The sequence below is a fragment of the Dendrobium catenatum genome, unplaced genomic scaffold (assembly GCF_001605985.2).
Source record: "Dendrobium catenatum unplaced genomic scaffold, ASM160598v2 fragScaff_scaffold_333, whole genome shotgun sequence".
Classification (NCBI taxonomy): domain Eukaryota; kingdom Viridiplantae; phylum Streptophyta; class Magnoliopsida; order Asparagales; family Orchidaceae; genus Dendrobium; species Dendrobium catenatum.
The window spans coordinates 311,010-323,516 of NW_021318795.1; the positions used below are offsets into that span (position 1 = coordinate 311,010).

General features: G+C 35.0%; 1 protein-coding gene across 1 annotated transcript; it reads right to left on the bottom strand.

Moving 5' to 3' along the window:
* Positions 1 to 222: 222 nt before the first annotated feature.
* On the bottom strand, positions 223 to 12,285 carry LOC110093560 (2,3-dimethylmalate lyase-like). The gene is made up of 6 exons (XM_020818482.2): positions 11,973 to 12,285; positions 5,808 to 5,930; positions 2,448 to 2,595; positions 2,147 to 2,352; positions 711 to 747; positions 223 to 606 (listed from the first exon to the last, which is right to left on the bottom strand). Exons 1-6 carry the CDS (start codon positions 12,189 to 12,191, stop codon positions 479 to 481), a joined length of 861 nt encoding a protein of 286 aa, XP_020674141.1. The 5' UTR covers positions 12,192 to 12,285; the 3' UTR covers positions 223 to 478.
* Positions 12,286 to 12,507: the final 222 nt, after the last annotated feature.

Genomic DNA, 12,507 nt, shown 5'->3' on the forward strand with positions numbered 1-12,507 from the left:
CACAAAAAAAACAAAGAATAGTTATGCACTATTTGAAAAAAAAAATATCTTTTTGGCAGCCATAATGATTTTTATTTTATTTAAATTCAATTTGGCATTCCTTTAACATAATCCCTCTATAATTGAGTTTGTACTCATTTAGCATAAATTCATCCACATCTCTCTTTTTTTTACGACATTTAAGTCAATTAAGACAAACGCACACATATCGCATCGCATATGTAAGACTCGAACCCAAGACCTCTTGATTGATTGTCAAAACTCTCAACTAACAGACCAAGTTGAGCTGCCACCTCTCTCTCAACTCAAATAATTGCTAGCCACATAAATATGCTTTATTGCTTATCCAATTGGAGAGTTATGCTCATACCTCACTATCCATATAGTCTTATATATAAATAATCTACATAAATGCAGCAATAAAGATAAATACTGAATTAAAATGCAGTGTTTAGGGGAGAGAGAGGGAGGGAGCAGCTCATTCCACAAAAACCTGAATCTTATCACCCAATGTGCCATTGAATTCAAGAAGCAATTTCCCTTTCGCAGTTGTGCTCTCCTGTGATGCATTTTCTAACAGTTCAATAAGATTTATTCCACCCAAGCCTGTGGAATAACAAGTCACCAGTCATTCCTATAATTCTTTTAAATTATTTTGGGATACTTTTCACACTTTTAGAAATTAAAAGAGCATAGATGAACCAATATACCTGGAATTATGCTTGACATCCCCTCTAGAAACCCAGCCTGTCAAACAAAACATGAAATTAGAAGGGCTTTATACCTCCTCAAAAGAAGTTTATAAAAGCTCATTCGGTTGGATGTAATAGGGGTGCATTATTCCTTTTTCATACACTTGTTTTTTTTTTGTTGGGTTTGGTTTGAAGAAAAAAAAAGGAAGAAAATAAAAATTTTAAACAAACCCCAGCCTTTTGCACACATTTCAAAATCCTTTAAATTGGTCAATTTCCAAGTTCTATACATCTAGTGCCTCTAAGCTCGTCGTTGCATCGCCTTTTTCATTGTTGTCATCTCCCTTGCTTGAGTCCACTTGTTGTCAATGAACTCACCCAAGACCATCGAAGATGAAATCAGCCTTGTCCCTCCTTGCCTCCCTTGCGCATCACTATTAGGGTCAACATCACCCATTACCACCCTCACCCGATCCCTTCCCATGTGGCATAGACCTCAACCCTTCTCATCTCCTTTCTCATCCGTTGTCGTTCTCGTTGTTGTTGTTGCCCTTGACCTTGCCAGTTGTATCAGTGATGATGTCGCCCAAGCCCATCCACATTACAAATGATTTTGATTTACATTTAATCAAACTACTTAAATTGAACATACATAACATTCCTTCTAGTTTGTATTTCTAAATTGCATTAATTTTAAATACATCAACCAAATATACCCCTAGACCAATTCATGTACTACATGTACATTTTTGTGCCAACTACCAACCCAATTGTTTGAGCAATAGCAATAGTTGCGTTTTCATTCAGAATATATAGAAGCATAAAAGCTTTGAAAGCATGTGCTATAAGAAATCCAAAAAATAAGCAATAGTACAAGCATATGTAGATCAAAATAATGCACCTCTACTGTTCATCCACCAACACCTGTCCAAGATTTATGCTCATTTAAGAAGCAATGCAAACGCAATAGCACAGGAAACATCAAAGCAACAAGAGTAAAAAAAATCGCTCGCTGCAACTGCTGCAGGGAAAACCAATGAAAACATGAAAGCCAAAGTGAAACTCATGCATTGTTATAATAGCTGCAAGCATATCATAAGCAAACACCACTGTTCTAAGCCCAATGAAAGAGAAGTTTGGTCATGGCAGCACCAAACAATTTGAAGCTTACTATTACTAGGCTATGAATTGTAAAGCATAGACAACTTAGGTAGCCCAATTTCATACACCAGTGGCCATGCAGGCGCCATTGCTGGGGTTCCAAGCTTGGTTCCCCAAGGCATAAGCCCTTGCAGAAAAATGATTATTGCCCACAACCATGGTTTAAAGCTACATAGCACACCATGCATGCCAAGCACTTTTTATTTATATGGTATAAAACTCAGCACAGGATATGCTCTTATAAATATAATAGAAGTAGATGCATCTATATACTAGAGGAAATATCTACTAACCGGAATACGGATATCAAGTTTCTCAACCCCATTATTTCCTGTGACTTTTAGTCTCAGAGTCCGAGACCATATACCAGATGAGCGCTCATTAGAATCATTTGACTTGTATCCATCATGCAATGGACTGAGCACCTCAACAACAGGTTCACTTACTCTCTCTGCTCTTTGACTGGCTTCTTCTTGGATTTTTGATGTTATAGTAAATGCTGGGGAACATTTTATCAATACCAAAAGCATAAACGAAGTTTAGTTCGAGATCCACAAAATGGAGGGGAAAAAAAGAGGAAAGGTTGGTGCTAACCTCCATCAGAGGGAAGGACACTAGTTATTTTATACCGTTCTTCCTCTTTGTAATACTCATTAAACCCAACTGTTTCCTTGATCTCTTCAAACGTTGGTAAACTCCCTGGAGGAGGAATACGGCCACCTTTTAAAGCAACCAGTGCGTCCTGAAGATAATAATATAAACTCTTTACTGTAGGAGAATAGTGCATAATTACTAATGTGCAGAAATTTTCATCACTCTCAGATGCCCACTAGGCTGTTCAAGGATCGAAAAAACACAACTTTGTAATAAAATAGTCTGTCTGATCTAAAAAAAATGAATAATAGGTTCTTTATCAGAAATGATAGGAAGGTTTTGGCCTTGATTCAACCATGTGACAGAGCAAGAACAAATTTTAAAACTCAAGGCACATGCACAATCTCACCATAAAGTATTCACAAATTTTTAGCGTAAAGAATTTGAGCATTCCAACGTGGAGATAGATGATATGATAGAGATTTTATGTAGTAATTTGCCTGATTAAATTAATTCATGTTAACAATGCGGTCAATGGTTTAAAAAATGATTTTGGTTTTTTCAAATTTAATTTTAACTTACTTTTATTTCAAAAGACAACGATTATAATAAACCAATACTCCAAATATTTTCTTTGCTTCTCAATCTCTGAGAATTACTTAATCCAAGGAATAGCTAGTATTAAAGAGGCGTGGCATTGTATTTGTCTAAAACTGTAAAAAGCCGAAGGCTTTCTTCTTCCTTAAAGAGGGGATCTGATAATTCAATAAAAGCCAAATAGATCTTCCTTTTTAGAGAACTTCAAGAAGCCCCACCCTAACTTCTTCAGATTCCTTTCACGTTATCTTCTTAAATCAATATGTATTATGCGCTTTGGTTGTGATGCTGTTTACTCGTAGGAGGAAGATTTTAGCAGAAAATCCACCTATTTCTTCTAATAAGATGATTTATTTTGAATAATTTCCAAAATTGGATTGGATAGATTCAATTGAAGAAACAATAGACAAAGGTTTTTATTTTATGAATCTGCATCAAACCATTAATCATGAAAAAAAAAAAACAAGTCCTAAAACAAAAATAAAAGGTACTGTAGTCACAATCTAATATCATATTGGGGCTAATCAATATTTTTCACAGCATTAAGCGCAATACGATGGGTAAGGATTCTTTTTTTACTTCAATACACAAAGCGCAAAGCGAATAGACACCTTTACTAAGTAGAGTGCTCATACATTTATTAAAAATATATATAAAAAAAAAATTGTACATAAGAATATAAGATAGTTATTTAAATAACCAAACATAAATCATATTAAGAAATAAATTTTTTAGCAAATATAATGATATGTTCAACAGCACTAATTTATAGATATTATAAATTTTAAAAAAATCAAAGATAAAAAAGATAAATAATAAAGCGATGTAAGAATATATAAAATTCAAGAATATACTCATCAAATTGGGTGATCAGCTAGAAATCGAGAGACGAATGCATTATAAGCAAGAGAATGCGTGAAGATGAGATATCGATTATTGAGAAGAAGCTTGTAAGAGAGAAGCTACAAAGGCCAATGAGTACTAGTGAAGATAAAGAGAAGAATAACAAAGAAGCAATATAATTGGAAAAGAGAATGGAGAACTAATGAGCAATGACTCAGATGATTATGATAAATAGTGAGAAGAAGCAAATAATCATGCTTAGTTATTGCGGCAGATTTTGAACAGAATATGAAATCTAAACCAAGATTTTCTTTGAGTAGAGGATGAGCATATAATACTACAATGCGATGCGATGAAATAGTGAAACACATGCGATTTACTTTAAGTTTGCACTTCACAGGCAAGCGATGCACTGGGTTAGCGCATCACTTCATTTTGCTTCTAAAGCTTCTAAAGCAAGCTTTGAGGTGCTTTTAGCAACACTAGGCTATTGATTAAATCATATATACAAAATATACATTTTTTATCGAACAAGTTTTTCAAGGAATTGAAGAGGAAATATAAGGACTAAAAACTAAAGTACTTCAATAAAATCAACCTTTTAAAGAAAGTAAAAAGTATCTTAAGGTAGGATTGATATTAAAGATCATAGCAGGTTGAAATCTCCATTTCAAACTAAGAGTGAATTTGACTAAGTCCAAATTTTAGATGATTATAAAAAAAATGGAAAATGATCACTAGCCATCAAGAAAATCAAGGGTGAAGATCAATATCATTCAAAAGTTCCAAAGTATCTTCAATTAAAATATCATCATCGGCCTTATCCTAACTAATTAGTATCTCTTTATCCATTAATTCTTAATGAGTATTGCATAAGATGTTAAACTAATTTGACAAATCCTTTTGCAGTACTTTTAATCCAAGTTACCTTCAATCCACCTCTTTCTTCCAAATCTATCAAAATTAACTTTTAAGAATCCAAATGATTGATACTTCTTTCACCATTAATTATACATTCTCAAACAATAAAATTAGATAAGACTATTTTATGCTATTAATTTAGGCAAGATTGTAAGATTCAAATTTTGTTCTAATCGTCCACGACGATATACTTCTTTCACCATTCATTATACATTCTCAAACAACAAAATTACATAAGACTATTTTCTGCAATAAGAAAGGCAAAAATAAAAATAAAAAAAGGTTTGGTTATCGACCCATTGTGGTCTCACTGCAAACATTGTCGATGCCACCTCGCTCGTGTAAGGTACAATGTAAGTCACCTTTGTCATGCTATAAAGTATAAATACTTGCATGTGTCTTAACGTAGTGAGGAAATATTATACAAAATAGATCGCAAAATTTAACATTAGGTTTGCTATTGTAAAAACTTTTTCATTTGATCTCTCCGCTAAAATATTTTCTAATGCTTAAAAATTTTGAAGATGTGGGCTTCGAAAATTCGGCCCCGGCCTCCCCGCCGCGCTTTTTTCTTTTTATTCGGGTGAGGGGAGTTTTAACGGAATAAGTTCCGGGGTAAATTTTGGAAGGCAGATGGGTTTGTAGATAAGACACTACCCAGAGATTTCTCCCTCATTTTGTGAGGACTTTATGATCTGAGTTATGGTTTCTGCCAAAAATTGTGATAATATGATGAAATTTATACTCAAGAAAAATCTAAAATTTTTATTTTTTTCCTTTGTTCAACTTATGTTCCAATATGACTACAACATGCCCATGTACAACTCTGACATGGGGTTCTTCTAGACATACTAATACTTCTATTTTACATTTGAAGTTCACTAATTCAAAAGAAGAAGAATAATAGCAAAACCACAACTAACAAATTGATATTAACTTAAATCTTTTTATATCAAATCAGCATACACAACACTGAAACTTTTATGTAAAAGGACATACCTCCATGGCTCGGATTGATACCCCAATGAGGGACAGCGGATACCCCACAAGCTTATATCCTATCTCCTGTAGTTCAGCTGGGCTCAATACTGGTGTTTTTCCTCCACCCTCTAGCATGTTAGCCTAAAAGCAAAACAAAAGAATATTTAAAGTGAAGAATACTGCACAAAGTCAACTTACATTGAAAGAATCTCTCAAACAAACGATAGAAAACAAATAGCTCTAGCGATAAAAAATATGAGAGGACAAGTTTCATAGTGCCTCCCCATGTTAATTGGTGATTGATTAAACAAACAATAATAATTAGAATACAATAGTCACTACAACAATTTTACAAAAATCAAGTGTGTGTAACAGTGTTTATCTTCTAGCTAAAAAAGAAATTAATAGCGTAAAAATAATAAAAAAATTATTGGAGTAATAGTGACCTTGAGATTAGGAAAATGGTACACAATGGCCTTTTATCTTTGCTTGTTATGCCTACAGAAAAGGACAACTTTGCTTGAGATACAACTTTTTTTTTTTTTCAACTTAGACAATCCATGCTATTAATTTGCAGGAACTAAATACAGAAACCCATAACTAAGGAATTAGTACTCTTAGATGAAATAACGAGAAAGAAGTGACGATGAGACCCAGTAACAAATGCCAGCGACCACAAGTAATTTTACAATATAAACAAACAAGGCTCGTAAAAAATTAGAAAAGTGATTTCTAAATAATGAAATAAAAACAAAAACAGTTAATTATACCCAATATCAGAATAGGTACCTGAACTTGAGCAAAATTACAATCCTTGAAAGAGGTTCTCCCCATCTTTTTAATAAAACTAAATAATAGAAAAAAAAGTCAAGAAACAAAAAAATAAAAGAGGAATGACGCCTTATGGTCAATTTTTCTCCAGCATCATAAGGCTTAGAAATTTCTAAGCTATTTCGATTAAAAAAACTATTGTATTCCAATCTCAAGGTTCAAGAACTAATTTGTCAGCTGTATGGAAAACTTCCTAAATCCAACAGAAAAAAAAATTAAAAGAACTGTAAAAGTAGGCTGAAGAATAAGAAAAACAAAACACAAAGAGGAACACATCTCACCATCTAAACTAAAGATAGCAACTGCACTGTTCCCATTTTGTACGGGCAAAAAAGTTAAACAAACAGCAACGTGATCTGCACAGCTACTCAGTCTAGCTTTCTTTCACCGGTGACTTTTCATTTTTTTTCTGTTGACCCTTCTTTTCCCTATTGGCCCCTCAATTTTCCAGTTATCTCTCAATTTCTCTGTTGTCCACTCATTTTCTCTGATGTCTTCTTATATACCTGCTATTATTTGGTCTTCCCTAAGTGTTGTTGGCTTTCTCTATGCTGATTGTTTTTCCCCATGCTGCTGTCCTGCTATTTTCTTGTTGTTGGTTGCTCGTTTTCCTTGTTGTTGCTGCTCGGTTTCCACTTTGCTAATTCTTATGCAGGAGGCTTTAAATGTGGGCTATTTTGGTGGTTTTTAACTGCTGTTTTGGGGGCACATTTATGTGATATATTAAATGTTATTATCTCTTATTTCTCATATAAATTGGGGTTGATTTCCTTTGTGAAGTGTGAGGGACTTTGAAGAATTTTTGGAACGTGATCATTCAAAACTGTGGGCTTCGAAAATTCGGCCCCGGCCTCCGCTCGCTTGCTTTTCTTATTCGGCGAGGGAGTTTTAACTGAATAAGTTCCGAGGTAATTTTTGGAAGGCAGATGGGTTTGTAAATAAGACACTACCCAGAGATTTCGCCCTCATTTTGTAAGGACTTTATGATCTGAGTTCTGGTTTCCTATAGGCGCAAGCCCCTATAGTTAATTACCCCTCCCGATCACGAGAGAGAACTTTCGATTAAGGCTAGTCATCGATCAGATACGCAGAATATACGTGTTATCTGGCATATAGTAGCAGCAATAGGTTTGGAATTTGGAGAACTGGATTTTTTCTAGCTTGCGAGTTATCTTCTTCTCCCTGTCCTTTTTATATTTCGTCTTGGACTTCTATCTTTTCTTTTTTCCACAGTTTTCATTCCACCTGTATCTTTCTTCTCTAAAACTATTGTAAATTTTAATTTGTGTCGTGTTTTGTTCTATTATAAGTAGTAAGTGGTGTTAGTACTGCTTTATTTTTGTGTTTGTTTATGTTATTTAAAGTTTATGTGAATGAAAAAGGAAGTGAGTTTTTATTTGCATTCCTAGAGCAAAGTTTATTTTTAGGCTGCATCAATTTGGTATTAGAACATAAGGTTGCATTAATTTGGTATCAGAGCTTTAGGTTGTCAGGTGAGTCTTCCTTTTTCTTAAAAAAAAGGACAACCAAAACAATCAACAAGCTGAAGTTCCAATTCAAGATGTATTTGAGCTCGTAGTTTTTGAAAGTCAGCCATATATTCAACTGATTCAAGAGAATCACTTTCCATCAACATAATGGGTTCCGCCTCAAGCAATTTCTACGGATCCAATTCAGAATGAAATACTCAGATTGCAAAGACAACAATATTTATGTATTGAGAAGTATAAAAATAAGAAACTACTACTTTGGCCAGAGTTTGAACAAGAAAAATAGAAGATAAGGAGGAAATATGATTCTAGTGAAGGATACTGAGAGGGAATATTTTCGTGCAAAAAAAAGATGAAGATTCTGGAGAAATTTTGAAAGATTGTTTTACACAAAGTTATTGATCTTATTATAAATGAAGATCTATGATGCACCGACACTTCTCCTGAAAGAGGCGTATAATGTCCGACACGTATCTGACCGACACGCCTCCAACACATGTCGGACACACAAAAAATGTGTTCGATTAAAAAACTATTAAATACAAATTGGACACGCGTGTCCGACACGTGTGTCTTAAATCTTTTATGAATTTTTTAAAAAATATAATTTCTTGTATTTAAAATTTTTATTTATTTTAATTATAAAACTAAATTTCTTATTTTCTATCCATAACATCAAATCAATTGCCCACACTCAACACCCCATTAACCGAATATTCTTATTTTCATTTCACTTTGGCGGTCGTGACTTTGGTTTCACAATAATGTCGGATGTCATCTCAACATCGACATCTGATTTTCTTACAACATCGATATTTCAAAACCATCTCAACATCAAATTCTAACATTGTCTTAACATTGATGCTCGACGTTAACAATTTTTACACTCACAACTTGACAGTTCATCTTTGTCAGTGCATCATAGATGCCACTTCTGATAAACAGTCCTAATAAGTTATTAAACCTATACATACTACAGCTTAAACATAATTCCTGCTTCATTATGCCTGTATCGGAACTGAGTTGTACCAATTGCAGCGTTAAATCTCTGCTGCAGTAACCAGAACCATTGATCTCTAACTGTCTTTTACATATATACTGCATTCACTTACATTACAATACAACTTTTAATGAAGAACATTTGATCCCTAATCTCTGCTTTTGCTTTTCCCATAAGGCAGTCTGTAATTGTTTTAGATGCAGGTTTATTACATCATGGTACCAGAGCTGTAGGTGTTTTTTCTTCTCTCATTTCCTATGACTGATTCATCAGCTACCTCTCCGACCGAAGCCTTTACATCTCCGCCTGCTTCCATTGAGGTCTCTAATACCTACGCAACTTAAGTTTTTTATGCCCAATGTTAAAACTATGGTTACTGTTCAGCTTACCTCATATAATCACTTAATTTGGAAGTCCCAACTTTTCAAATTATTTACAGCCAATGGCTTTGATGGCTATCTCACTGGCATTATTCTCAAACCCCCAAAATCACTCCTCTCTACCGATGGTGCTGTTGTCATGAACCCCCTTTACATCTCATGGTTGCTTGTTGATCAACACTTAGCATATGCCTTATACTCTGCTATCTTTCCCTCCCTGCTTCCCCATGTACTAAACCTTGAAACCACACATGATATATGGCTTACAATTGAACGCAGACTCCAGTCCACTAATCGGTCCAGGTTGCTTCAACTAAAAAATGAGCTTCACCAACTTCAACTCGGAAATAAGACCATGTTTCAATATTTTTTTGATATTAAAAATTAAGTAGATGTGATTGTTATTGCTGGTTCCCATATTGATCCTGAAGATATCATTCTTTACACACTAAATGGATTACCGTATACATACTAGTCATTCAAAACAGCAATCCACACACAACGTCATCCTATTTCTTTGGATGATTTCTATGCTTTATTATGCAGTGAAGAGTTATATCTTGCTGTTGATTCCACTCGGGAGAAATCTTCCCCCATTGCTGGTGACTCTCAGTTTGCATTAACAACTACTCGTGAAACATTTCGCGGTCATGCCCAATTTTCTCCTTCAACTCGAGGTAGCTCTTCTGCAGGTTGCACCTCCTCCGTCCGCAACTCCCCTGTACGCACATCTGTAGGTCGTTTATACACTTCATCCATCCATGGAGGTCGTCGTTCACGTCCATCTATCGAATGTCAAATATGTGGCAAGTTGGGACACTCATCCCTCAACTGTTGATATCATCATGACACCACCTATAACTCTCTTCCCCAAGCTTACGTTGCCTCCAACTCCACCTCCAACTCAGATTGGTTCTTAGACTTTGTTGCATTCGAACATCTAACGTCCAATTTCGCACAGCTTCGCAATCCTCAACCATACTTTGGCTCCTCTAAAGTTCAGGTCGGCAATGGTCAGTAGCTTCCTATAGCCAACATAGGTCAAGGTTTACTCCCCACACCCTATAGTAAGCTTTATCTACCGAAAATTCTTCACATTCCTCACCTTTCTCATAATTTTCTTTCTATTCACAAGCTCACATCTGACAATTCTTGTTTTGTTCTTCTTGATGCAAATGGATTTGTTATCAAGGACTCCTGACCAACAAGACACTTCTCCAAGGACCATCTTCATGGTTTGTATCCCATTAAGTCCACAACAACATCTTCTCCTAAGCATTGGCTTCCCCTTACACCCCTCACAATAGCATCTTCCACTCTTTGTCAAAGAGTAAAGATATAGATCAACTGCATTTATATAATGTTGTGGGTGGTTCTCCTATGAATCTCTTCAGTGGAATAATTCTCACTCAATCTAAATCATTTTACTATTCATTAATCTTATCAGTCTCATTTTTTTCAGGCAACATTTGATTTCAATGTTCATAATATCTTACTGCACAACACTTGATCCAAAATCAATTAAGTTTAGATATCTTTGGATCAATTAAGTTTAGATATATTAAGTTTAGATATCTTTATTTATGTTCTCTGCAAACCCTTCATATCAAGATCATCATAAAAAAAGGACCCAATTTCAATATGATAACATGAAAAATGACATGACTATCAATGTCCAAAATGAAAATGGCATGAACATGATTTGCTAGTTATGGACAACACTAACCGTTTTACCCATGTTTCGAAATGTACACCATGATAATAAATAATAAAATATCTTACTGAAAATTTGGCCCCCCGGGCCCAACCCAACTAGCCAAAAAGAGCCTAATCCTAACAATTGCCCACTGCTAAATTAACAGTTGACTTTTGTATCATTTACTGTTTCTAAATCACTAATATGCAGTTGTTTATGTCAATCCCACTTCCTCTCCCCCATTGGACGGTTCCGTCATCTCACAGTTGAATTCACATTCAATGTTCTGTAGCCTCATGCCAATTTAAGGTTTTGTTTCGTTGGGTGAGAGAAAATGGAACTTCCCACTTTTGGATGAGACAGCTGGGGAATTCTTTCATGTAAAAGATTTTGGTTGTCTATCAATGAAACTAGACTTTTCCAGCTCACATGTTTGGTAGGAAAAGTGCTGAAATTTTTATGATAACCTTGGTATAGGTACCCTCTGATTTAACTCAAGAGTTAGAACTTTTTGTGCTCCATAATACAAACCAAATTATGTAACCCAATAATACCATCTTTAAAAGTAATTTATTAAGCAGATTGAAAAACTTAAATGCTCTAGAACTATTATATATATAATAGAGGGGGGAGAGAGAGAGAGAGAGAGAGAGAGAGAGAGAGAGAGAGAGAGGGAGAGAGAGAGGGAGGGAATTGTTATTCATCAACAATTGAATAAATCGCTAATACCTTCAATTTAACTCCCTTTTGACAGAAAACTAGGCCATGAAAGAGTGATCAACATACCAATTTTGGGATCAAAGGTGATATCTCGCAGAAAGCCTTCATCTCTTCTCTAGAAGCAAGTGCGTCAACAAAAAGAACATCTGCTCCAGCATCACCAAAGGCTCTCGACCTCCACAATGCTTCCTCTAACGATACAGCTTGGCGGGAATCAGTACGTGCAATGATGACCAAATCAGATCCACTTTCATTCCGAGCATCAATTGCAGCTCTTATTCTCATCACTGCCTCTTCCCTCGAAGCCACTTTCCTTCCACGTGTATGTCCACAAGCTTTTGGTGACAACTTGAAAACAATAAAAAGAATTAATATTTAGCAAAAGAAGTGCATTGCTCATGGCTTGTTTAGCATCGAATAACTTTCCCTTCACAGAAAAATGCTTGGTTGTAGTTATTTATCTTATATTTTCAAGATGATGGTATTGAATCAAGAAATTCACAAAAGATCTTGCGAGATGTTTTCATTAGTCACAACATTTAATAATTCATCAATAAGCATAAACAAATGGGGGTAAAATTGGCAGAGCATAACATGTTTG

Bases quoted from the DNA above. Each gene is read 5' to 3' on its own strand.
- LOC110093560 (XM_020818482.2), bottom strand. From the start codon at position 12,191: ATGAGAATAAGAGCTGCAATTGATGCTCGGAATGAAAGTGGATCTGAT. The intron at 5,931-11,972 runs GTATGTTGATCA...TTTTGCTTTTAG, and splicing joins CACCTTTGATCCCAAAATTG to GCTAACATGCTAGAGGGTGG. The intron at 2,596-5,807 runs GTATGTCCTTTT...TATTATCTTCAG, and splicing joins TATCAATCCGAGCCATGGAG to GACGCACTGGTTGCTTTAAA.